Genomic DNA, 27,207 nt, shown 5'->3' on the forward strand with positions numbered 1-27,207 from the left:
ATAATGTTTTCATATATCTCAGAATTTGAGAGAATTACTAATTTTTGAATTGACGTATGGGAATTTCGAGGATGTATACTAGTAGTCCACCAGGTTGCAAGAAGTTTGATTCTCACCGATATCTGTTTTTGTTCCGTAACAAGAACAGTTAGGTGGTAACATTAGCATATATTGGACTTAATAGTGCTTGACTATGTCTAGAAGAAGACGACGTAGTAAATCATTGCATTCACTAATCCTTGAAGAATAATTATAGGATCAGAAACAGTTGAGCAATCATGAATCTTCAAAGATGCATGACTCTTTCCAGGTGCAAGATATAACTCATTATCGTTCCATCAGGACTTACATGAGCGAATCTTGAATATTCATGAATTTTGAAGAAGTAACGAATATCCTTATTCGTGTTTCAGGTTCGTTAATGAGTTTGTTAATGTCTCATTTAGGTATATTAAGTATTACAGGGTTTTACAAGCCATTTTCCAATGTGTGCTACATATTGTGTCGAGCACGAAAATTACTTTGACTCCCAGTGCGTACTTGGACTGGTCCAATGTTAATTTTATCTGAAATGTGTCAAAATGTGTAAAATAATGTATAGAGCTGTCAAAATTAAACTTGGATGGGATAAAATCAACATTGGACTAGTCGAAGGAGTCTAAGTAAATTTCGTGCACGACAAAATATGCAGCACACATTGCAAAATGACATGAAAAACACTGCAAGCACCAATATCCTAACCATATCTCATGCTCAAAAACCTCTCACATTCAAACAGTTGGGTCGGCTGGGTCCATCCGTCCGGGATACATACGCTGCATGTTAGCTGTGTTACTAGAAACGTTGATCGTGTGTTCGGGCATGTGTTAATGAGTTCGTTAGTTTTCCAAAGGCGACGATGCTTTCCGTAGAGCCCCTAGACATTTAGCGACAACTAGTCATTGCACGGGACATTGGGCGCATGCATCCCAGGAAAGAGTGTAATACACGTGTGAGTGTGTGTGTGTGTGTGTGTGTGTGTGTGTGTGTGTGTGGTGTGTGTGTGTGTGTGTGTGTGTGTATGTGTAATTAATTAAAACCGTTTTAGTGCACCTAGCCGAGAGCTGAAGAACTAGGAGACGCTGTGTCTTGTAAACTAATTCTGATTCCGCAAATCAAAAACCACCGCAAATGCCATCGCAAAATGACGTGTTGTGTCACCTGCCCACACGCCCGCGCACACCCCTCCTGGACGATTGTGGGGACATTTTGGTTTTTGTGTTTGATTTTTGGGGGGCCATTATTTTGAACCAGGGGTAACAACAAACACAGAGCGCGAGGCAGAGAGAAACAGTGCGCTCCAAGTGTTTTCGCGCACAGTACACCATTCCCCAATATATCCAGCACCGTGTAGCTAACATTTTGGTGTCGTTTTTGTTTTCTTCCTCTTCTTCTTCTTCTTCTTTTTGGTTACTCGACACACTCTTCCTCTCCAGAACAAGGTGACGGACAAGTTTAAGCGACCGTTCAAGAAGCGCCACTCAAGCGTATACCATCAGCCGACGAACCGCGTCAACAAGTTCCTGTCGCAGGCGATCGAGGCCCGGAGCGTCGACCGGGAGAAGTCGGTGCACGTGAAGCGCATCTCGCTGCAGTTCCGCGAGAAGGAGAAGGAGCGGCAGTACCATCAGGACTTTGATCTCGGCTTCACCACCGCGATGGGCTGCAGCCTGCTGCTGCTGATACTGAGTGCTGGCCTGCAGGTAAGGCTTCAGCCGACCGATGAGGGAAAGACTTTCGAGCGCGCATAATTTATTCCCTCTCGTTCCGCAGATATCGGCCCTACCGCGAACGCTTATTCTTCTACTGTTGTTCCTAACGGCGTTCGTGTGGATTAGCGCCATCCTGATGCTGCTGCTAGCGGTGCGGCTCAAGTGGATCTTCTGGGACCTGTCGCAGAGCTTCTCGCTGCGGCTGGCTATTACCATCTTCACCATCGTGCTGCTGTACTCCGTCGGACAGGTGAACGTGGTAAGTAGAAATTATGAGAGAGAAAGAGAGAGAGAGAGAGAGAGAGAGAGAGAGAGAGAGAGAGAGAGAGAGAGAGAGAGAGAGAGAGAGAGAGAGAGAGAGAAAAAAAACGACTACTGAAACTGTTTATCTTTCCCATCATCCCCTGGCTAGTTCACCTGCCTGTCAGACCATCCGTGCACGACCAACTTTACCACCAAAAGCATCCCGAGCGTGGAGTCGCTCGGCTCGGTCGGTTCCTCCAGTGATATTCTGATGAGTGCGGGCGAGCTGCACCGAAACGAGCCGAACCTCTGGACGGCTGGTCAACAGCACCACCAACCGCTCAACAACTACAGCCACCGGAAGTGCGCCCTGCCACAGTACATTGCCCTTTCGGCGGCCTATTCCTTTCTCTCCGTTTCGATCTTTTTGAGGTAGGAAGGGGGGAAGCGTCATTTTATTTTTAATTTCACTTACATCGTTCACTTAATGAATATTTTTCCATTTCCATCCATTTTCGCTCTACGTAGATTGCCGATACTGATCAAAACGGTGCTGGTAACGCTGATGGCGCTCGTCTACTGTCTGTTTATCGAGCTGTCGCACGCCAACATCTTCGACTGTTACGACCAGCGGGTCGAGTCGGCCATCCCGCTGCACACGATCTCGGTCGCCCGGATACTGATCTTCATGATCGCGATCCTGGCGCACGGCCGGCAGGTCGAGTGGACGGCCCGGCTCGACTTCCTCTGGCAGCTGCAGGCGTCGCAGGAAAAGAAGGAAATGTCCGTGCTGCAGCAGTCGAACCGGCGCATCCTGTACAACCTGCTGCCGTCGCACGTGGCCGCCCACTTCCTGGACAACCAGTTCGCCCGCAGCAACATGGTAAGCCAGTCAGCGAGCGGGGGATGTTTATGGTTTTTGAAATCCAGAGATGTTACAGCTAGCAGCAGATTTTGCGCGGAATTTGCGTTTGGCGCGGCGGATTCCGCGCATTTTCACTCTTAATTGGCACAGATTTTGCGGAATTGATAAAATGTATATTAATAATGACAAAATTGTTCGTATATGCTATGCCCTTTTTATCAGAACATTTGCGGTCCTGGAACCAATTATTTCACTTTTCATACAAATCGTATGGAAAACAGCCTCCCGCATAACGTGTTTTCCTTACAAAGAGTAAGACACTGGGACGGGTTGATCGTTATGAGGCGTTCCACACTTTAATGTGGAAAGGTGGAAAGAATTTAAAAACGGTTGTGAGGAAAAAAATTGTGGATACGAGACATTAGCAGGATAGATCGTTTTAGGAATTCAAAATCAAAACACACAATTTACAGGGTATTCTAGAAGTTCTTGTAGCTGTGGGACACTTTATTAACTCTTGCTTAAGCCCGCGTTAGAGTCCCAGTGAAATTGAACGTGAAATTTTGGGGTTTTCTGCTATATTTCAATAATTTTTGTTTTTCAGAATATGGCTTATCGCACACCAAAAAAAGGATATGCAATATCCCAACTATCTAGACTATGAGGAATATTTAACTAATAAATTAAATGCAATTCTTTGTGATTCCCCGATTTGTTCACGGTGAAGAAATAATGGTCAGCGGGGAATTACAAGGAAATGCATTTGATTAATTATTTTATCTCGTTTTATAATCTCAATAGCTAGAGAATTGGATATCCTTTCTTTTGGTGTACGATAAGTCATATTCTGATAAACATTCAATGAAATATAGCAAAAATTCACGTTCACTTTCACGCAACGTCGTCTAAAGCGACCTTTACGTGAAATGAACTTAATGTAATAGGAATTTGACTCTATTGCAGCCTTGTTGAAAAAATCCAACAGGAATTTCAAAGAAGCCTGTCCAAAAAGAGTCCATTTTTCAACATATAAAGTTGACTTCAAATAGGAAAGAGTCAAGGAAGTGTCCCCCAACTATTTAAAAAAAAAACCCTTGGAAAAATCCTGTATTGCACTTAAGGCAAAGCAGTTATTCAAACATCAAATATAAGTTGCTTTCGTATAGTCGCGTATTTGTAAATCTGTTTCGGAGCCTAAATGGCGGATTTCGCGATTTTTAAAATCGAGCCTTCTGTAACAGCTCTGGAAATCGTTTGTGTGATACACACCGAGCGGGCAAGGTTGTTGTGTGCGTGACGCGCGCGCGCAATATGTGTTAACCCTTTTAAGAACGGTGCTCTTCTCATTCCGGCAGGCGACCATGCGACAGGACCTGTACCACCAGAGCTACAGCAAGGTGGGCGTCATCTTCGCGAGCGTGCCGAACTTCCACGAGTTCTACACCGAGCTGGACGGGTCGAACCAGGGCGTGGAGTGTTTGCGGCTGCTGAACGAAATCATTGCCGACTTCGACGAGCTGCTGTGCGAGGAGCGGTTCCACGCGATCGACAAGATCAAAACGGTCGGCAGCACGTACATGGCGGCGGTCGGGCTGATCCCCGAGCACAAGATGCTGCCGTCCGAGCCGGGCTCGATGCGGCGGCTCATGACGGCGCTGGTCGACTTTGTGAAGGCGATGCGCGTCACGCTGAAAAACATCAACGAAAACTCGTACAACAACTTTATGCTGCGCGTGGGCGTCAATGTGGGCCCGGTGGTGGCGGGTGTGATCGGCGCCCGGAAACCGCAGTACGACATCTGGGGCAATACGGTCAATGTGGCGTCGCGCATGGACTCGACCGGCATACCGGGCTACACGCAGGTGACGCAGGAGGTGGTGGACAGCTTGCAGGGGTCGCACTTTGAGTTTCGGTGCCGCGGGCAGATCAAGGTGAAGGGCAAGGGCGACATGGTGACGTACTTCCTGTGCGAGCAGAACGAGCAGCATCTGTTCGCGGGCGGCATGGTGACGAACGGCCTTGCTGGCGGTGGTGGAGGCGGCGGAGGGGCTAGTAGTGTCGTGCAGCAGCAGCAGCAGCAGCAGTCGGTGGATGCGGTCGGGTCGACGGCCGTGCTGGCGATGGTCGGCGGTACGGGTACGGGCGAGACGGGTGGAGCGATGGGAGCATCCGGTAATGCATCGTTGGGGCGCGATCGAGCTGGTGCAGCAGCGCTACACCATCAGTACATGATGGCGCCGAACGGAAACATGGCAGGATTAGTACAACAACAGCAGCAGCAGCAACAACAGCTCGGATCAAACTTTCACATGAAGCAACGCATGGAGATGGAAGCGGCAACGGGCAAGAACGGTCGCTGGCAGCACGATGGCGGCAGCTACAGCAGCAAGAAGGAAAGCTACAACTTTCTCGAAAGCCCCAATCTGCTACACCAGCAGCAGCAGCAGCAACAGCAACAACAAATGGTGCAAAATCAGCAGCTCCAGATGAAACATCTGCACAATCAGGGACAGGCGTCGAAAAACTCGATGCAATCCTTCCACTACCCCCAGTCGTACTCAAACCCCGCTCAAGCAGCACAACCGCAACAGCAGGTGAAGGGCGGCGTGTACAAGCAGCACAACAACATCAACAACAATCACATCCTGAGCAGCAGTGGCTTCCACCACGGGCTGGAGAACTACGGCAAGCGCAACTACGACTACCACCATCACGGGCAGCCGGGGACGGCAGCAGTAGCACACAAGCAGCAGGAGCAGCCGACGTCGTCGCACGGTGTGCAGCTGCCCGCGACGAGCTACAACATACGCGAGAACTTCAACATCATCGAAAACCCGAACGTGACCGATCTGGACGAGAACAACTTCAACCACCATCAGCAGCTGTTGCCGCTCGGGCGCGACCATCTTAACAATGGGCACAAAATACGCAACCATCACCACCAGCAGCAGCAGCAGGAACACCACAACTCGAACAATCGGGGCCTATATGCAACCGCGTCCGAAAACGAACCGCTGCTCGGCGGTGCTTCCGGTGGGAGCGGTATTATTGGGAATGCAATCATCAAACCGATACAGCAAATACAGCAGCAGCAGCAGCAGCAGCAGCAGCAACAGCACCAGATACCGATGTACGAGCCACCGAGGTACGCGACGACGTCCTCCGTGTTTCCGCATGCGATCAGTGGACAAGGATACGCTTACGGCATGTCGCAGCCCGCCCTGGTGCGTCATCAGCACATGCAGCAGCAGCAACAGCAGCAGCACCATCACCACAGCAAGCAACAGCAGCCGGCTTACATTCATCAGCAGCAGCAGCAACAGTACAGTCATCCGAACCATCATCATCACAACCACCATCATCACCAGCAGCAGCAGCAGCAGCGCCAACAATCGGCTTCCGTGCTGAAGCAGTACATCAAACCGCTGCCCAAGCTGCCGACCGAGTACGACGAATGCCGCGAGCTGTCCTCGACCGACGATCTGAGCTCGCGGCCCCACTCCCCGTCGGTCAGCTCGTCCGACGAGAGCTACTCGAAGACGACCGAGGGAGAGGACTTTGACGGTGAGCCGCAGTCACCGCTGCCGGTGTTCGGCACGGCCGGCGGTGCGCACGCCAATGCTGCCGGCGGTGGCGGCAATCCAGCCCTGCAGTATCTCTACCCGTGCGACATACAGGTCGATCCGACCTCGCCCCCGAAGCTGAGCCCGATCGATTTCGGCAACCTGCGCGACTTCGAGGTGACGAGCACGACGGCGGAGACGAAGTCGTCGTCCGCCCACAACAAGGGCGAATCGTGCAACAGCTTCGAGTACCACGAGAAGGGTGGCGGTGGCCCCGGGATGATGGCGGCACCAACGGCGGCGGCGGCGGCGTATCCGAAATCGCCGTTTGAGCGGGAGCTGCAGCGCCGCATGAACGAGTCCCAGTCGCGCCCGCTGCTTGCGCAGTTGTCGGTGGTTAGTGGCGGAGGCGACGGACCGAATACGGAGGATCAGCTCAAGGGTGGAGGCGCTGCGTTCGAGCAGCAGCAGCAACAGCAGCAGCAGCAGACTGCTCACGACGGCTCGCTGGAACGGGTGCGGAACGTGAACAATCTGCTCGTCGCCAAGCACCCGGGCACGCTGGAGGCGATCAAGGAGGCAACGCGCAACAAGAATCCCTCCGAATCGAGCCACCTGTAAGTGATCGGCGCGATTTGTTTAGCGTGTCCTGGCAGTTCTTTTATGTTAAATAATGTTTCTTCTTTTTTTTCGTTTTGCAGTCAAACATCTGATACCGAGTCGTGTGAGATCATCCACGATTATCGCAAGAGCGAGCTGAAGGGCCGAATGCAACACCAGCAGCAGCAGCAACAACAGCAGCAACAGCTTAACCAAATGCAGCACCATCGCCATCGCAACTATCACGCGACCAAGTCGACCAACGAGACGTCGTCCAACATTGAGGCGGACGAGGATATGCGCAGTGTGGGCGAGCGCCACCACTACAGCCGGCGGGAGCGCGAACTAGACCGGGCGATCGCTCGAGATCGCGACGACGAGGAGGATGACGAGGAGGAGGAAGAGGAAGATGACGTGGATGAGGAGCAGGAGGATGAGGAGGAGGAGGAGGAGGATGATGACGACGAGGACGAAGAGGACGACGAGGACGATGAAGAGACCGGGCAGCGGAGCGGGGGTCAGCGTCGGTTGCGCGCAAACCGTCAGCAGCGTGCGCACGAGCGGCGCGAACGATGTCTGAGCAACTCGGAGGGCACCGGGTCCGCCAACCGGAACTACATCACCGACGAGCTGAAGTACGGTGCCCAGCTGGAACGGGACGGTGGTGCTGGCAGCGGCGGTGTCGCTGCAGGGACTGCTGCCGGTGGCGGGCGGGACAACAATGGCTCATCGCACCACAACCACCAATCGCTCGACTCGAACCCGGTCGAAAGCCAGTCCGAGTGGAGCGACGACGAGTGCCGGGAGGAGGCCACTGGTAGGATGCGCTCTCTATCTATGTGCAGCCGGGATACACATTCGCTCTCACTTCTGGTTTCTCTTTCTCTCTCTCCCTCTCCCGCAGGTGGCGCCGAAAGTACCGGCTACATCACGGACGAGCCGGGGCTGGAAAACATCTCCCTGCTCAATGAGGCCGGGCTGACCGACGCGGAAGGCGCCCTGTCCGACGTGAACTCGCTGTACAACGCGCCGGACGTGGACGACACCTCGATCTCGTCCCGCGCCAGCAGCCGGCTGCTCAGCCTCGACTCGCTGAGCGGGCTGTACGACTGTGATCTGGACTCGCGCCACGAGATGGCGATCGTGAGCGCGTCGCACAAAATCACCAACAAGTTCGGCCCGGTCGGATGAGAGCAGCTGGAGCGCGTCCCGTCGCGGCACGGTTCCCGGCAGCCGCCGCCGCCGCCACCGACACCGCCGCCACCACCACCGCCGCCGCCGCCGCCGCCGCCGCCGCCACAGTCCGGTTCACCGTTGGGCGAAACGCTTGCGTCACCTAAAACGCCATCAAGTGCATCGTAGAAGGGATGGCATAGATATTGCGAGGGGGAGTTGAAGCGCGAAGAGTGCAAACTGTTGTACATTAATTCTAGAGGAGCCGGTTTTTGGGGAACTGTTTAGCGCTAAGTTGTGAGCTCACGAAGGGAAGGATTTTTTCCTTTTTTTTTCTTCTTCGGATATGGATTTGGAATTGAACTAACCAAGAACAGTGAGTGAGTCGTGTAAACTCTTCCACTGCGAGGTTTTTGTCATCATCCCACTGTTTGGTTGCTTCCTGCTGCGCTTTCCGGATCCTCAACTCCAAACACATACACACACTTGCTTGCCTTATTAGAACCTTAACTGGTTGGTGCTGCACCTCGTAGGAATCCTTTTTTGAATGTATTTCCTACACTCCCGAGTTGATTTGTTGTGCCATAGACTTTTTTTTTAATTTTTGGAACACACATTCCATCTTTCAGCTCCGTCTGTTTTTAGCGCTTACAAAATGCTTACAACAAAGAAATGAATCTCAACCTTTCCCTGCTACTAGTAGCCTTGTACCGTTGTGGCCTAACTGATTTCTTCCAATCGTTTGCTGGTTGTCTTTTTCCCTTCGTGATGGTTAAGCGCTGGATGATGGTGATGATGGGATGGAGTGTTTTCGATGCACAAAGCTATCAGAGAGATATGCCTTACGTATCTGGGCACCCGGGGATGCAGCGCGCTTCGGTGGGATGATGGCGAACTCCACGGAGGAGGAGGAGGAGGAGGTAGTAGTAGTAAGTGGTGGCTGCAAAGCGGCATATGACGTGTAATCTCAGTGATCATATGGACATTGGCGCTCCCTTTCTGACAATGATGAGATTCTCCTTTCCTTACCAAACACAAACGTTAGGATGATTCAGTGTGATACGTGAGTTCTGCAGTGGGGAAGGAGGAGGAGGTGGTGGTGGTATTAGCAGTTAGGTAGTAGCGGTACAGTTGTACAAACTAACCCGTAAGAGACAAAAAACGAGATGCAGAGAGAGAGATAGTCTCTAATGTTTAGCGTTATGTACACACCGTGCATTTCTCTTTTTTTCTATTGTTATCTTGCTATTGAACATGAATTTTTGGCGAACTTTTGAAATTCCGTTTGTATATGCGTATACTCCTTCTCCACTCTCTCTCTTTCTCTCTGTATGCAAACACTCTGCTCCTCTCATTTGTCTTACCTTTTCTCGGTGTACATTGAACAGGACGCTCCCAGGATTACAAACGCTCTTCTCGGTGTAGCGGGGAGGGTGGTTTGTTGTAAATTATCTCCCTTCTTAGAAGTGTTGATAAATCAACTAAGCAAACTATGCTGGTGCGAGCGTCACTAAGAGACTAATGCAGTGTAGTATGTATAAATACTTATATATATATATATATATATTTATATGTTGCTATATTAGTGCGTCAGCTATGGTGCGTATTACGGCTCGCCTTCGAGCGCGCGCAAACACGCGGAACTACTAAAATCTCATGCAAGCTTTGGACTACTAGAATTAGACTACTTAATAGGAATGTAAAACTCACACGCACAGATTTCCCACCACAAACACACACACATACACATGCACGCATGTTTTGAGATGTGTCGCTTGGAAGCAGACTGATTGCCTTTTTCCCGATTCGGTTTCAAATTCAATCCCAACCTCCCTTTCTCGGTTTAAGAGCAAGCCGCCTGTGCACTAGCACAGCACTTCTCAAACACACCCAACGCCACGGCGCGCGTCCCTATTTTTTGCTCATGATGAAGGGGATATGGGGATGCTGACTTTTAGGGGTGGCTGCGGCTCCATAGATTTCACTTGAAACCGGCAGCACGAGAAAGAATAATGTTTCATTTACTGTGCGAGGTTGGCGACAGGGGAGTGGACGATTGTTGTAGCATACCAAAACGCTAAACACCACAGATCGTTGGAAAAAAAAGCGCAGTTTTTGTTTTTGTAACTATTATTTATATACTTCACTGGAATAACGAATAAAACTGTCAATAATAATCGTAATAAGACCGTACGGTGAAATGCTCTGTTGTGCGTGTGCGTGGTAAAGTGGAAGCGAGTTGAGATATACTGGTAGTACATCAAATTAGACCCGAGATCGTTACTGGGCGAAGACGACACAGCGTCCCCATTTCTACGGAACTTTGTATGCGATGTTTTCTATGCAATTTACGATTGTATACGACACGAAAAGGGGTAGCACACAATGTTGCATGTCAGCTTGGCGGGTCGGTTACGCGCAAGATTGCACTGGAGAGCGAGCGGGAAGCGTGCGTACTCGATGAGCGAAACAGAAACAGCTGGTTAGAAGCCGCCGCACGGTCCCGCCAAAGGCCAGAAGTAAGTGCGGATGCGTTTTCGTAGGAAGAACGGCGCGGAGAACGCTTGGCCCGGGGGCGGCCCGTTCTGTCCCGTTTTGTTATGAGAAGCCATTCCTAATCTATTCGCTTCGGCTTTTAGTAGTGGCGCATACAAACAGAAGTATTTTTGTACACATCCAAGCCGAATCCTCCTAGAGCCGGGGGTAGCCCGGAGTGGAGTTTATTTTTTAATTTTATTTTTTAGTTTTATATCTCAAATATGGAGAAACAGAAGGTTTCGATTAATCACAACATAATGTACCAGCAATTTGTCTTTTGTTTATTTCTACGTCTTTTCAATTAAATAAGCAACAAGAACATGATAAAATCGTTGTGAATGGTGCGATAATGGAAATATTCTGAATACATAATAACAATTATTAATAGTTGTAAAAGCTCGATCAGTGTTAGCACTGCATAAGAATGCAACGAAAATCTGAATTTTTATCAAATTCAAGACTCTTGTTGATTATTTTATTTCCAAGGGGAAAGGAACGGTTAGCATGTACAATTGGCACACATATTTATTTACCATTAAGATATGAAGCATACGCAGCAAAGCGTGAATTCTCCTGCAAGGAATTTGAAAACTTTAAGTGAGACGTTTAATATTTTTGTTTTGCTGAGACTATAAACATATATATATATATAAAACACCTAGATCGTATTTGTTCAATTTGTAACATTTAAAATATGAAATAAAACATCTAAATGTACTGTTTCCTATAATTCATATTGGATTTTTTTGTTCTTGTATAAACATATATCTTGCTTTACAAATAGTCGTTTTCGCTAAATTTGAACTCTAACTCTCCTATTTTTATCTCTAAGGCACCCATTTTAGCAGTGTTTCACAAATTTAGCCACTAAAGCATCAATTTTTGACAGTGCGCATCAAATTTTGTCTCTAAGGCATCAATTTTTGCCTGTTAGTCAATCACTTCATTTACAAAAAAAATGTAATTTCTAAAACTGTGCCAAAATAATGTTTATTTATTTATTCATAGAGTAAAACATGTTGGCGTATATTTTCAGGCGTTAACAATGGCTTTATAATTTCTACAAAATCATTATTTTTACCCCAAAAAACGATCAATTTACACGGCTTTTGTTTATGTAATGTAAAAATCAACATAAAAAACCGTGTAAAAATATCACGTTGCCTACAAAAGTCAAAAATTGATGACTTACAGACAAAAATAGGTGCGTTAGACTCAAAAATTGATGCGCTCTGTCAGAAAATGATGCCTTAGAGCCAAAATTTGGTGGCAACGACTGTAACAAACGACTGTGTACAAATAATAGTCAACGGGAACGGTCCTGTGATACTGTCATCTACTCGTGTTGCTCAATAACATGTCCGTCATGGGTTCAAGTCTAGAATAGACCGTCTGCACGTAACAAGGTCTTCAAGTATAAGAAGAAGAATTAACATATTGCTTGCAGTTGTTCCAAGGAAAAACAGTTCTGGCTCTCGAAAGTGAATTTTCAAGGGATCTACAGCTTTTTCTTCTTCTATTTGGCGTAACGTCCTATGCGGACATGCCGGCCTATAAAGGCTTTCGAGACTTCAGCTCAGGACTTCAGGATCTACAGCTTGGAGAGTTATTTATTTTAGGGAAAATAAATCAACATTTTGCTATGGAGTATCCAAGCCGTAAGACCAGTTTGAGAGCAATCTAAACCTGTACAAAAGCACAGCAATTCTCAAATATTCAATCCAATTCGGCTTTGCCGTCTAAATAATATATTTTTGTGAACTGTCATTCAAAAATTCATCTTAGGCTCTTTATCAAACTGAATCTTATGTTTATGCAAAAAAGGGAAATTCATATTGGGGAGACTTTCGTTTTGAAAAAACAAAATCGTTCCATCAATGCTGTTGGAACTACTAGTGACACACAATATTCATAATATTAATACTTATATATTTATACTATGCAAAACAGCCGTAATATTACGTTTTGCAAACGATATGTCCTAGATTGAACTACAAAATATAAAACGATTCGTTATTTTATCGATTATTTTTACTGAAATTATGCATTACTATCGCTTTACACAAGCCGTGCCCAAAAATTGCCTTTAACATTATAAAATTTATTGTTTTTATGCAATCTAACGATTTTGTCATCCCAATACCTTTTCCTTGCCAGCCCCGAGAACAAGCGCCCGAAGCGCACGAACCGCCACCGCGGTTCGGTTCATGCATGCGTGCACTGCTCAAGCCGCGTCCGGGGCCGGGGGCTTGCCTTCGGTTCCCGTTCGGTTCCTGCGGGGTCGGGCTGCGACTCGGTGCTTGCTGCCGTGTGTGCGGTACGGTCAAACAGACGAGAGCAACCAAACCGAACGGATCGAAAACAAAAACACCCTCTGCCGGGTCGCACGGACCCGCAGCGTGTAACGCACAACGACAATCGGGTTAAGGCAAGCAAGAAACAAACAAAAGAAAAGGGAAACAAGCAAAAATAAGGAAAAGAACGAGAACGGAGAAACGAACGCTGTGAACGCACTCCAGTGCGTTGTTGTGGCGTGTGTGCGCGTAAATGCTGCACCCAGTTTGATGTGTAAATGTTACATTTGTTCTGCGGCGGTGAGCAAAACCCCCAAACTACTACGGTGTGCCTGAGAGTGGGTGTGTAGTGCATATCTCAAAAAAGAGATAGTGTGTAGAGCTAGTAAAAGAGTGTACGAAACAGTAACGAACCCTATTGCCGCCGGTGCACCAGCAGCAGTAGCAACAGCAATTGATGCGGGTGATGCGCGATGTAAGTGTGAACGGTTTGGAATTGGGCTTGCTATTTGATTGCTTCTCTGTTTGGGGCTGGGCGGGAGAGGAGGGAGGGGTGAAAGCGACAAGAGTTAGTGACCAAGACGCAAACATACACAAACAGGAAAGTGGTAAAGAAAATTGAGCCCAGGCAAGAATCACCATTTGCTCTTACCCCCAATCAACCCTTAACGCGGTCTTCATCTCGCTGTCGCTGTTTCTTAGTTGGGTGGACTCGACCCGCACAAACGAGTCGAGAGAAAGCGACCAGAGTAAGCAAGTGAGTGAGTGGGCGATCGTAAGTGTGCGTGCGTGTGTGTGTGTGTTGGCGAGTGTGCGTACGAGCGGATTTGCTCTGGAGGCAGAAAAGCCACTGGATCTGGAGGACCTTCATCCGTCAATCAAGCATAAGAGCAGAACAGAACAGATCAACAGCACACAGACGTCGCAGATAACGCGTCCATCCATCAAGCCCATCCATCAAGCATCGAGCGAAACGGCCGCCCGCCCGCCCGGCTCCGCACTTTCCGGACTGAAGTCTACTTGTGAGTTGTGAGTTGTGGCGACTGTGTGTATCTGTTGCTGCTACCCCGAATGCATGCGTTTGTTTGTGTGTGTGTGTGTCGAGTTTGGACAGTTGTCGTTGGGCCAGAAAAAGGGAAGCGCGGGCGCGGCACTTGATCGCAAGATCGAGAAGCTTTCTTGGGCCCTGATTTTTTTGTTTTCGTTTGTTTTGTGCCGCTCTATACCGAGCCTTGTGAGACCTGATCGTGCTCGCAGGGGATTTGTTTCTGTAGGGGACCGGAAGACATGAGAAGGAAACAGGAGTAAGGGCGAAGGGCTTCAAGAAGGAGGAGGGTACGCACGTGCGGGCAAAAGAAAGCGGCACGTACGGGAAGTACAGCAAACGGCATACGCCCTCACTACCAGGCGTCCAGGCTTTGGGTTGGCGGCGGCAACAAGACAGCGGGAGAGAGGATAGAGAGAGAGAGAGAGAGAGAGTGGAGTAACGGTCGCTTCCGGCTGTTGTAGCACCGTAGCAGTGCCGCCATTGTGTGTTTTTGGACCAGATGCGTGTGCGTGTGGGTTTGCTCCCTTAAAAGGGTTCGAAGCCCCCGGAAGTTGTCGCCCTCGGGCGAGAATAGAGCAAGCGAAACTCGGCACAAGATGAAACGCGCCTTATTTGAGCGGGCATCATCGCTGCAACAAGAACAAGGGCTTCGTTTTTATTGTCCCTTTTCACTTCAGATGTTAAAAAAAACTACAACAAAATGTCCTTTTCTTCTCTGCTGCTTGCCAGAAACGTTTCAAATTGCATTCTCATTACGCCCGCACTCGATCGCTCGTTACAGAACCGTACATGTAAGCTTGTTGCAGCGGGGTGAGCAAAGCGCTGCCCGCATTTGGCAAACCGTCGCGGTGTTCCGGTGAAATTTCTCATTCCACACACGCAGCGTCGTAAAAAACGCACCTTAATTCAAGCAAAAAAAAAAAAAATGGTCGAAAGAAAGCAGGAGCGGAAGCGTTGGGAAGACACGGGAAGAGAAACTACAAAAGAAATGCCGCATTTGGCCATCCGGAAGTCGGTCAGAAGGGCACACGCTCAACCGGAAGACGGAGGTGTGGGGAAGGGCGGTTGAACTTTAAAAAAACGCACCACCGGGCACGCGTGTGCCGCCCGTAAGGCTTTTGGCTCACTTCGGGCGCGTGTGTGTGGTGGCCGTGTCGCGTGTCCAGAATGTCACTGGAATGGGACAAATCAGGGGGGAACGGGGAGAGCGGGTGGTGGTGGAGAAGAGGAAAAGGAAGTTACACTGTGCTGCCTAAAAGCGCTGCCCAAACAAAGGTGACAGAAAAGGTGGGTAGGATATCATCGTAGTAGCCGTGCGGAAATGTGAAATCGATACGGTGCTGCAGCACAACCGGATTGGGGCACGATAAAACGCTCTATAAGCGTACGTTCGGTCGGGTGCTCGCGCGGTGTAATCGGTAAGCGCACGAACGTCGCTATAGCGTATGTAGCAGCAATGACGCGCACACGTGTAAGTTAGTAAATGAGATCGATTCTCGATGTGGAAAGAGAGACGGGGGTAGTTAGGAGATTTTAGATTTATTTACTGAAGGATGATAATGAAGCATAAATACAATTAATATCAGTGCTGAGCCTATTTAAAAACAAAAAAGGTCATCCAGTAGTAGTTCCAGCTCGTATGAACCAGAATAGTGTTCCACAGGGAGAGTAGTTCAGTTCCTCATTTAGCTAGATTTAAAAACGCATGAGGGAAGAGAAACTTGTTCAGTCTTTGTGTGAATTTTGTGCTTAAATAAGAGGGGCATAGATTATATGGAATTGCTTTTGTGGGATTAGTTGTCTATTGGAGATTCGTAAGTAACTAAAGCGTAGAAATAGGCAACTGGTTTGAAGAAAAAAAAAGAAGAAGATAATATAAAATGCTTTATTTCATTCCTAAGGGTTGTAAGGACTGTACCAAATGCTCGATATGATTCGGGTTAATCAAATCCTCGGTTATAGGGATTGTATTCTAAACGTTAAATGTATACCTTCTGTAGCTGTTGATGGGCGCGAGAAGCGTGGAATGCAGCACTGCTAGATTCGGTCTGAGCGTGAATTATCATTGAGTTGGACTGCCTACTTTCCGATAAAATAGCTAACGAGGAGCAGGGTTCTATCAACCTACTGCTGCTACTCTCAGACTTCAAGAATTATCAATCCTCAAGGTCTAAAGTGAATGCTTATTCTGTTTATCATTGAAACAAACATTGATCATATTGGACAATCTACAAAAACTATTTGTATTATTTTTTTCTTTCATTTTATATGTTTTTAATTTATTAATTTTATTTTTTGTCGTCATTCTCCAGTAGATCTAAATTCTTCAGTAGCTTTTAGATTTTATACTTAGTCTCCTTAATCTCCTTAGGTCTTAGACAAGGAGAATCAGGCTAAGGATAAATGTCCCCTTCTAGTATATCGTTTTATCATTAATTTCGTACCAATCATGCAATATTTCCTACAGCAGAACACCTGTACCTTACTTGATAAAAACATGGTGTAATGATAGTGACAATCTCTCTCCACTTAGTTCATACACGTTTTGTGATATTCCACGGCTGTTTTATAGTATGTTTTGTTCAAATTTCAATTACTATGAATAGGGAAAAACAGATTTGCAACAAAAAGAGTTTTCAGAGCTTCAGAGACAAAAAGGTGTATAATTTATGAGATACTGTGTCCTGCTGATTCCTCAAAAAGTATTGGATACTATTTTTTTAGTACTCTATAAAATCGCAAATATCTCACCTCTTCCTGCATAACTTGAGATCTAGGCCATTCTACCGTCCAATTGGACATATGAAAGCAAAAAAGCACAATAAGAATTTGCTGAATTCGTGGAATTCGAATTCGAAATCGATTTATTGAAACCGACAGGATGCAGGATGTAGTCTTCCGATGATAATATCTCAAATCTATCTATCTCTATCGATATATTTATCTCAAATAATGCCGTCAAGTAATCAATCCAGTACATATAAAAAGTGCCTAACTACCGATATGATCGGTCAGACGGTTTTGGTAAAAAGAAAAGTAAGATTTGCCATTACCGATCAGTCAGCACCACAAATCTGTAAACTGTTTCAGTCTTATCGCCCTCTAAAAAAGGCGCCTGGGCACTAGCGGGCGGTTTGGGACCACTTTTAGAATCACTGCTTTACATCAACCTCATCACGGAACAAATAGTAGGTTTTTTCTACTCTTCGTAGGAGTTGGCAATACAGTAATGTATGCTTCTCCGCCATTTCTCTCTCTCCAGGTCGTACCACAGTTTCTGGGCACCGAAATAGCAAAATTCCGGGAAGTGAAAAAGAGGATATGGCGGATTTGTTTTGTTTTTTTTCATTCACGTACGAGATTTGCCGTGGTGTAGAGGTGAAGCTGCACATCATTAACACGTCTCTCAGCAATATAAACTCTGCTGCTCTGCGTTGTAAACAAACGCTAACGCAGAAAAGATGGCTACCACATGTGTGCAGTCTTCTTCTCTGTGCGTTGTTTGCGAATTTACGGTTCGAAGGCATTCCGATGGGGGGGCAGCTACTTGCTTTGGTTGGTCATCCCGTGGGGGATTGGGGTGCGCGAGGACACTAGGCATCTTGCGCAGAGCAACGCACACACTTCCGAGGTTCGAGGCAGAGGCTGGTTTAGCTGCACTCGTGCACAACAATATCTAGGACTAATTTTGCGCCCCTCCACCTATAAGCCGTTCGGTGCGCATGGTGCTGTGCATGGTGCGCATTGACGTCATTTGGTCGTCGGTTTTCTGTTTTCTCGCGTAAAGGTACGGAGAAAAACGGAAGGTTACGCACACCAGATCTAGATCGCCCTAGGCAGGCGAGGTTTTGATGGGCAATAAAATCTGTTCTGTGAGCGGCTCTGGGAGGCGAGATAGGGGTCCCAGCGCCTGCGGGGGATTTATTTAATCGAAGCAATCTCACACGCGAGCGCGGCAACACCCCGGGGGAGGAGCGAGGCATCCTTGGCCCTTGCTTTTTACAGCCACCACGATGACATGTGTTTCGGACGTGCACTGGCCGCAGTAGTTGCGCCAGTAAACAAATGCGCGGCTGTATATCTCAGCGGCATTCCCTGCTGCTCCCCCTGTTTCCGGTCGGCTTTCGGGGGTGGTCCTGGGCGATGCATGCGCCCGTCTTGGGAAGGTGTGTGCATACGTTGCTACTTTGCATACAACGGAACAGGAACGGAACATCATAAGCAATACTTCATAACTGCAAAGGTTTAATTCGACATTGTTAGACATTCTCCAAAAAAACAATCATAGTTGGGTTGAAGTTTAACGGATGTAAGATATTGCAAATGGGTTGAAACCTCCCCCTCCCTTCCATTTGCAAAGGAGCATTATTTGTAAACACTTGCACGTGATGGGCAGTGGGGAGCCGTGGGTTTGAAATGCTGACAAAACAACAATACATTTCGCGGCCATTTCCATTTCGCTCGCTCGTGTGATTGACTCGGGAAGGGAAAACTCCTAGTTTGTAACGCGCTGCACGTTGCAAAGCATGCAATAACACCCTTTGTGGGGTGCGCAAGGGTCGGTAGTAGGGGAGAACCCCCGTTTTGCTTGCAGCGAACTTTGACCACCCGCTTCACCGGAACCAAACGCGGCACGTCAGTCACGCTGCAGTGCGTTACCGGTGCAGGAAGTGGAGTCCAACACAAACAACTCCCCTCCCCACCACCACCCTCCCGTAATCCCTTCTGCTCCGATGCGTCTGTTTGGAGTCACTCAAACGTTGAAGTTGAAGGAAGTAGAAATTATGTATTCCAGCGGCAGTGTGACGGTTGTTACATAAGAGACCATTTTTTCCTTCTCTTTCTCTCTATCTCTCTCTCTCTCTCTGTCTCTTTTACTTCTGAATGTATCGCTCTTTTTCATTGATTGATTTTGATGAGACCTGGACGAGAAAGGCGGAACAAATTAATTGAATCGTACTTTGCTCCTTCTATTAAACTTCTCTTCCTCTTTGCTGCTTTGGAGCTTTAAGAGCTCCAATGTATTGCATTTTGCTGCTGCAGCTTTACACCCCCGTCCTCTTTTCTGCGCTCACTTAGCCCTTTCAATCATCGTAGCCCTTCAGTTTGTTTCGTTCCCCCTACTGAGCTCCAAGAAAACGTTAAATTTTAGGTCTCTCTCTCGCTTTAAAAAAACCGCGACAAAGAAGGGAGTAAGATTAGATTGAAGGGAAGGGTGGCATTTAATATTCACCTGCCCATACCGATCATCCCACCTCCCCCCCCCCCCCTCCCAAAACCTCCACAACATATCCCTCGGAAACATTGAAAACGGTGCGTGATCGATGCCTATCAGTGGGATGGGGCATGGATTTCGTTGAAAACCAACCGGAAGTGGACACTAGCTCTCGTGCCACATTTGGGGATACTGGAGAGAGGGGAGGCAAGCTCCCCCTTCCTGCTCATTTTACGATGTGCGATGTGTGATGTGTGATGTGTGTGTGTGCCTATTTCGGTTGAGTTAATGAATGAATTTCTTTGCAACGCCCCCGGAACGCTCTCCCGAACATGGACCGCCACTCTGCCACGCTTCCGGTGTGCCGCCATCTTGTCGCATTTTTAATTCAAGCCGCCGTCCCGTTTGCTGCCTTACTCAATCGTTCTCTTGCTTTTCTGCTTTTTCTTCTTTTTCTTCTTTTTCGTTTTCTTCGTCGCCCCACAGCTCCCCACACAGCACGACCAGATGCCGCACGGGACGGGTGGAATGTCACAACTGGCGGGGCGTCGACGCCCGGACGGACGGACGACAGGGGGGCGCCGGGGCAGGGTGCCGACGACGACGCTGGTGCTGCTCGCGATCCTGCTGCAACTGATGGATCTGGGGGATGGGCCGGGCGGCGGTGGCGGCACGATGCTGGTGGCGGCGGCCTGTGAGCCGCGGGCCAGCTGGTGGGACCCGACCGTGGACGATTGCGTCCCGTGCCGGGTCTGTGCCGACCATCAGGTCGTGCTGCGCCCGTGCCAGGACTACATGAACACGGTGTGCGGCACGATGAAGGACCTGACGGCGTCCGCTCATCGCCCGTACCCCCATCTGCCCGAGGGGAACGGGAACGGGATCGTATCGGTCGGTCGCACCCGAGATCATCACTGGAAAGAGGTAAGGATAGTGGTGGTTATGGAGTGATACGGAGGAGTTGGAGATTTGGATGCTGATGACGGTTCTGTCTGTCTCGGTTTGTGGTTTGCAGGAGCGCCGGAAAGAGGGGGACGGAGTGGAGGGCTACCGGCGGGTCGTGCCGGCCGCCAGCACCGAGGAGATCCTGTGGGACTGGCAGGTGGCATCGTTGCTGCTCGCCATCATCGGCTGCTTGCTGTTCCTGCTCGCTGCCGCCTGCGTCGCCCTCAACCAGAGCCGTCAGTGGCGCCGCATCGAGAAGCACTTTGACGCCGGTAGGTAGAAGCGGCAACGCTACTTAACCTCGTAATTTATTATTAACTCCCAGATAGATCCCAACTGACAGCAACTGTCAAATTTGAAATACTATGAGATCACCATACTATTGAACCACAGGACCTCCAATAACTGCAATGTTGGCAATAACTCCAATCTTGGGTATATTATCTAATTTGCCGTCTCTGGACCATGTCCCTATTCTGAATGTGTCTGGGATCTCATATCAAAACGGTCCTCACATTAGAATGGCACTAGGACAGTGATGTCAAACTCGTTTTGGGTCGCGGGCCGGATTACGGTTCAAAATATTCTCGCGGGCCGCAGTAGGGTGACGGTGGGATGGGAGTGCTTTCTATCGACAAAAATCTTAAGGACTTATTTTTGGACCTAGAATCTTATTTACATTTTTTTTTCGTAGCCTCCAATAAACAGTTCATGAAATTCATTAATCTACTCATGCTTTACTTCAGTGGCGGTCGTGCCTACTCGGAAATTTAATAATTCATATTCAATTGCTTTGGATATTTGCTAACTTTCAGAGTAGAAAGTGGTATTCCAATACATGATTTCAGAACATTCCGAACTCAATGTCGGGAAATAAGTGAAAATATTGATAGTCCGACTTTAGAGTGCTCTCAGGAAACAACTACTAAAACACTTGCTACATACCATCTTCGCGGATACCTTCCCAAACAAGTAACTATGTGTTACTTATTTCACTCTTCGATAATCGAACTATTAAAACCGAATGTTGAAAGCTTCTTCCCCAGTGAATCAACATTAATTTACCCGTTTTTCTTATCTTATAATTTACAATCTATTTCTGCTTCATTCAAATAACTGTCAAAGTTCTTCCCTGGCCGGATTAGGAGCCTTCGCGGGCCGCATGTGGCCGTATAATTGACATGTCTGCACTAGGAAATTGATATTTTGGGGGAGTTTGTATTGGACACAAATCTCCTACAACGAATTCTAGTCAATGACGACATCAGAATCTTAACTAAGAGATGATGAAAACAGCATCCGACATGAAGTTGATAAATTATTTATCTAGAATTATTTCCCAGAATTATGAGTAGAAACCCTTTCTTCAATATCCTTTACATTCTGAAGGCATTGTGATAGTGATATTAGATGATAGATTTACAAATGCGCAGAATAATTAGTGCTAACTTCTATATTGCTTTAGAATCTAGAATACATATAAATTTGTTAGATTGCAAGAATTGTGACCTGACACAGAACCCTACACGTGCAGTGTGAAACATTGTTAGCCTTACAATTAAGTATACAAGACTAGCAAAGTATCAAAATCTTAAGGACATTGCGGTCATGTCAATTCGCTTCAACTCTATGCAACATCCTTGTTCAATGTTTAGTTCAGTGTTTGTGTCCTAAATATCTCCCGACTGGTTTTATACCATGGGAAGTTATTGCTGATTGAACCATAACATCTATCTCCCGGCTACAATATCTGAACAGACCGAAACATACACCCAGCAGAGCAACGTGCAGGTTTGACGTCTTTACCGAATGTATCGCATCGAGAACTGCTCCGGGAGTGCCCCAAAATAGATTGAACCCGAACGAGAGGGCATTCGACCTCCGATACACGATCCACCGATCAGTTTTGTTGTTGTTTGTCGTAGTGACTTTTCCAGTATTCCAAAATGATTGCTTTGTTCGGGGAGCGCCGGAACACATCGCAATACGTCCGTGTGCCATAAATAGGGTTAGGTGTGAACAGATTAGTGATGACAGGCGTGTGCCAGCAGCGCCAAGCGAGAGAAGAACCAGCGGTCGTTGTGCGTATGTAGGAGGAAGAGGAGGAGGGCGTAGGGGTTTTTTTTGCCAAACGTTTGCCCATCTGCACCCATCTAAGACGTACACCGGATGCATAAACACACTAACACATACTAATATAACAACCAAGAATTAAAAAAAAAAATCAGCAAGTGAACACCCGTTGTCAAGAAGTCGGTTGCAAAGTAATGATGATGGCGTAGTTGGAGCTATACCACGTTGAGAACATTCCCCATCTCTCTCTCTCGCTCGTTCTGTTTCTATCTTGCGCCGGAACCATCTTTTTGGGATTTTTAATTTTAGCTCGGAACCATTAGCACCCCAAAAAATGGAAACGATTCCTGTTTCTGGTTCGTTTGGGGTGCTATGGTGTGTACCCCCTGTCGTGGTCGTTGGTAGCTGCGAGAGCAAAACAGAAGCCGTGTTTGACGGTTATGGAGTGATGCGTGTGCGTGTTTTTTTTTCGCTTCGGCTACTGAGGAAAGTGTGGCGGGTTTTGCAGATGGATATTGGGGTCGATTTTTTCTCCCTTCAACCCCTCTCTCTCTCTTGTTCTCTATAGGACTATCTTCTTGTGGTCGTGTCGCCAGTACGCTTACCAAACAGTCGATTGGTGCCTGCTCTAAGAGGGTAGGATGGAGCGGGTACGATGTCTTTGCTTCCGGTTACCAGATCCTCAGCGGCAGCAATCGTTGCAGCTGGGTGCAGAGGTGCTTTGGGTTAAAAATAATAATATGTTCAACGCGAGCTGCCACAGTGTAGAGCAACCACCGAAAAGGGAAAAGTCGTTCGCAGTTTTCATCCATTTTTCGCTTCCCCTTTCTGCTTCGAACCATTGCTGCCCGCTACGCTTCCGGTAGCGTGTGTTCTAATATCTCAGTCTATCTCTCTATTCCCGCTCGTTAACGCATTGACGCGCATACACGCGTGTACTCATTCGTGTACTCTTGTCTCTTCTACTCGACAGATATGGAAGCATTATCGGCCCAGCTCGTGAGCCATCTGGCCAGCATGCAGCATCTCGAGAGTGGTCCGATCCTGCTGGAGAACTTCGATCACGGCCGGCTGCGCAGTACCGGCCACCATCCGATCGAGGTCCGGTGCGTCTATCTCGACCAGCTGCTTGGTAAGTACACGTCCGCTGCTGGGAATGAGCGTTCGCGGCGATATTGGAAGGAAGCGGGCTAAATATAGCACGCGCCGCTTCCTGATCTAGATCCGAAATCTGGCTTACCTGGGTGTTTGCAGGAGCAGCAACCATTTCGTCTGGACGTGGCGGCAAGGGTTTGTTGTGTTTATGCAACTTCGGTAAATTCCCCCGGCGACTCTACCGTACCCTCTTGAGGGCCTGGGGATTCATAGCTCATTAAGCCTGGGGAGGTGGAGCAACGATATGCTAAAGGCGAAGGTTTTTGGGCACCCACCGCGTAGTGGAACACACATTGTCGCCGACCGGTGCGGTCTTGCATAATTTCTTGCCACGCCGGGTGTCTTGGCGGGCTGGAGGTCCGCAAATTCCCGCAATGCGGTCAACTCCGCGCTGCGGTTCGGCGTGTCGTGTCAACCACGCGCACGGGGGATTCTATTTGTTTAGTCCCTTCCCCACCCCACCGCCATTGCTGCGGTATTGTTGTGCTCATTTGTGTGTTTGGTTGCACGCGCTAGGGTTTTATAAATAAAGCACCAACCACCAAACGCGCTGAGGTACGGTGGGCTCAGACGGACGAGGGGGGGAGACATGGGTACATGGGCCCTGGAGTAGAATATTTTCGGTGTTTTGTTATTTCGTTCCGTTGCTGCCGTTGGAATCTTGATGGGGGCGATTTGGAGCTGCGGCCATCTTCGTCGTCGTCGTCCCTTTTGTGCGCAATGTATGCAATTCCCCAATGGCGATGAGTTTTGGGAAAGCAAAACCACACCGACACACACACGCATACACTCTACGGTTGTGCAACTCTCTCGACGAGGTTATGTGTGTGTGTGGGCGGTGCAAGTGTGCATGGTGCACATTATAATTCATGCCAGGGAAGGACGGTGTCGGGAACATTGTTTGCATTTTCGACATGCTATTTTTTGACAGCGTACGCCAGCTGAATTGTTGAGTTGCATTAATAAGCTGGAAGGAGGTAGTTGGTGGTATGGAGGAATACGGGGGAAATAAGGGGGTGTTGAATGTATAATAGTGGTTTCTCTGAAAAGAAGAGCCTTTGCGTGCGGGCCTGTATGTCGGAGATCGCGGCGATCTGATAAATCAGTGCTGCAAAATGTCACTGTCAATGTCATATCTAATTCTGACTGAAGCAAAATCCTTGTTAGCGTCACGTGCTCAATTGTGATAATCAGAAATGATACTCAAACAGTGACCACAACATGAAAACCATTTGACATTTTAGGCAACTTGGTCAAAGCGACTGACCAAAAGTTAGATTTTTTTTTATCTGCTATCGGTACTTCAAAATGTAACTATCGTAGTCATGACAAATTCCGACTGAAACAGAATCATGTGAGGGTCACGAGCTCTTTTTTGACGATCAGAGTTGAGACTCAAACAGTTGGTGCAACCATCTAACTGACCAAGACTTGGTTGTGACATTTTCTGTCGGTGATCATTACGATAGTCATGGAAGATGTGCAGGGCATGCGAGTGGTCCCAAGCAACAAAATGAGCATGTTGTCACGCTCTGTCTACTTTGATGGTCTGTTGGGTAGAATGATAAAGCATGTTGATAAAGGGGAAATGAAACCCGAACGACTTCGGACGACTCCGGACGGCTTCGGATCATTCCAACTATCAAAATCAACATGCTTTCCCGTTCTGCCCAACAAAGCAGACAAAGCGAGGGCATGCTGATTTCATTGCATGGGACCAGTCGCAAGTGTGGTCATCACCATCGCGATTATCACCGCCAGACAAAATGTCATCAATCCGACCACACAAGCTGTGTGAGTATCACCTCCGATCATCACAGTTGAGTACGCTACGGAGACATGGATTTTGTTGAATGACATGGAAATGTCATCTTCGGCATGTCATCAAGCGCTTTTAATGATTATCAGCAATGATTATCACTGAAAAATGAGATGGTCTTTTTTTGCGATTGTCACGATCACGTGATGCAGCACTGGATAGGATGCTTGTTTTGTCTCAATTCTCAAGATAGCGAGGGTGAGGCACGAGAGGACCTTGCAATTCTCGGCGCGGTCACACCACGGACGGGAATTCTGTTGCCTGTCCTCGGTCCTACACACCCTGCACCCTTCCTCCAACATGTCATCTTGCGAATTTTCTCACATTTTCTAACAGATCCCCCCTGCTTCCTTTCTTTCGCGATCGCAGATGAGAAATGTGCCCAGAAGGCGCACAACGTCCCGCCCAAGGCGGGCAACCTGTACATCGAGGAGACGATCGACACGTCCCGCGTCCAGTCACAGGCCCCGTCCCGCCAGCCCCGATCGCCGGCATCACGCCCACCGACGGGGGCCGCTGCCACCAACAGCACCACTCCACCGCCGCTCACTCTCATCCGCCACTACTAGGGCGTACTAGGCCAGTGTGCAGCACCACGGAGGGGAGAAGTGCACTGGACCGGCAGGAAGTCGACAAATCGAGCAGCGGCGTAATGTAACTAGCCGTTGGCGCTCTCCTAAGAAAAGTGGGAACTCAGTGGGAGGGAAACGAAACGTTTATTATGCGAAGATTTTGGGGCGCACGGGAAGTGAATGCGGGCAAAAAGGGCGGGTCAGGCTTAGACTAACAATTATTTAAATCTGTACAAAATCACCCGCAAAGAGTTACATATTTAGCTTACCTTTCCGCTCCCCCCCCCTTCCTCAATTTATATCCTTATCCTTTCCGCTAATCCAAGCTGTCGATTATTCGGGGAGTCGAGGAATGTGTTTAAGAAAAGGAACGTTTTAAGCAAGTTAGCCCATAATGGGAATGTCGAAACGCATACAGAGAGAGAGATTAAGAGAAGAAGAGAAAAAAAGAAGAAAGAAGAAAGAGTAAGAGCGATAGAGGAAAGAGAGGAAGCGAAAATAATGAAAGAAAGATAAGGAAAAATGCAGTAAGATAAACCTAATAAGCAAAGATGTGCCTTTAAGTGTTAGTGTACATATACCTATACATATCCCTTAACCCTTTGCCGCGCACACACACAGCGCACAGTCTCAGCTACACCCTGTAATCTGTAGTAGGATGTGTATATATGTATGTGTGTGCGTGTTTATGTATTAGTGTTTTTAGCGAGTGCAAAATGTCGAACCAAACATGCTTAAAACAAAACAAAAAACGATAGCAGCGTTGTATAAGGACGGTATGCCGTACGTGTGCCCCCTAACCCTTATTTGCTTGCTTGTTAGTAGTTGTAGTTAAGCCAGTAAACTATCCGCACAACCTAACCTGTCTGTTACTGCGTCTGTTCGTCGCTGGATTCGCTTCCAACTGGGAAGTTGCGCTGGGCGGAGAAACCGAAAAGGTTTACGAAATCGAAAAAACAAGGAGAAACATACAGAGAGAAATAGAGAGAGAGAGAGGGAGAGAGAGAGAGAGAGAAAGAGAGAAGAGAATAGGAATGGCAACGGCAATGGTAAAAGAAAGAGAAGAAAAGAAAAACACAAGGCCCAGAAAACACGACGCACCACCAAACATTATGGTCACGTTCAAGTCTTTCTTTTGTTTTTTTATTTGTGTTCTTATACTTGTTGTTTGCATATTGCTAGCATGTTCCCGAAATTGCGTATCGATCGTTAGAAAAGGGTAAACCACAACCGTCTTCTGCGCGCAAAACCCGACCCTATCGCTCATCATTATCATTTTCACATTGTAAACTAAGCGTATACACAAAGAGAGTGAGAGAGAGAGAGACACACACAGGGAGAGCTAGGGGACAC

General features: G+C 47.9%; 2 protein-coding genes across 11 annotated transcripts in view; both read left to right on the forward strand.

Moving 5' to 3' along the window:
* LOC121590606 (Ca(2+)/calmodulin-responsive adenylate cyclase) overlaps window positions 1-9,318 on the forward strand; it is a 58,122-nt gene extending 48,804 nt beyond the window's left edge. For 7 of the 8 annotated variants that reach the window (XM_041910452.1, XM_041910531.1, XM_041911057.1 and 4 more), the window contains 7 exons: window positions 1,476-1,742; window positions 1,813-2,010; window positions 2,164-2,426; window positions 2,523-2,877; window positions 4,215-7,039; window positions 7,124-7,839; window positions 7,927-9,318. In XM_041910452.1, the coding sequence (XP_041766386.1) occupies window positions 1,476-1,742; window positions 1,813-2,010; window positions 2,164-2,426; window positions 2,523-2,877; window positions 4,215-7,039; window positions 7,124-7,839; window positions 7,927-8,213 (4,911 nt within the window). In that variant the 3' untranslated portion in view covers window positions 8,214-9,318. The remainder of the gene's footprint in view (window positions 1-1,475; window positions 1,743-1,812; window positions 2,011-2,163; window positions 2,427-2,522; window positions 2,878-4,214; window positions 7,040-7,123; window positions 7,840-7,926) is intronic. The other variant, XM_041910969.1, reaches the window with a different exon arrangement.
* Window positions 9,319-13,028: 3,710 nt separating this feature from the next.
* Window positions 13,029-26,980, forward strand: LOC121593071 (tumor necrosis factor receptor superfamily member wengen). 3 transcript variants are annotated; one of them, XM_041915141.1, is made up of 5 exons: window positions 13,029-14,056; window positions 19,777-20,214; window positions 20,306-20,507; window positions 23,282-23,440; window positions 25,652-26,980. In XM_041915141.1, the coding sequence occupies exons 2-5, from the start codon at window positions 19,798-19,800 to the stop codon at window positions 25,849-25,851; spliced, it is 978 nt and encodes a 325-aa protein (XP_041771075.1). In that variant the 5' UTR covers window positions 13,029-14,056; window positions 19,777-19,797; the 3' UTR covers window positions 25,852-26,980. The 3 variants fall into 3 exon arrangements, with proteins under 3 accessions (XP_041771075.1, XP_041771065.1, XP_041771056.1); XM_041915131.1 differs by having other exon boundaries at window positions 13,030-14,049; XM_041915122.1 differs by having other exon boundaries at window positions 13,031-13,502.
* The last annotated feature ends 227 nt before the right edge of the window (window positions 26,981-27,207 follow it).

Source organism: Anopheles merus, chromosome X (genome assembly GCF_017562075.2).
Source record: "Anopheles merus strain MAF chromosome X, AmerM5.1, whole genome shotgun sequence".
NCBI classification, from domain to species: domain Eukaryota; kingdom Metazoa; phylum Arthropoda; class Insecta; order Diptera; family Culicidae; genus Anopheles; species Anopheles merus.

What these genes read in the sequence shown, in the direction of transcription:
- LOC121593071 (XM_041915122.1), top strand. An exon ending in GAGATCATCACTGGAAAGAG is followed by an intron (nt 20,215 to 20,305) that starts GTAAGGATAGTG and finishes TGTGGTTTGCAG; the next exon opens with GAGCGCCGGAAAGAGGGGGA. An exon ending in CGAGAAGCACTTTGACGCCG is followed by an intron (nt 20,508 to 23,281) that starts GTAGGTAGAAGC and finishes TCTACTCGACAG; the next exon opens with ATATGGAAGCATTATCGGCC.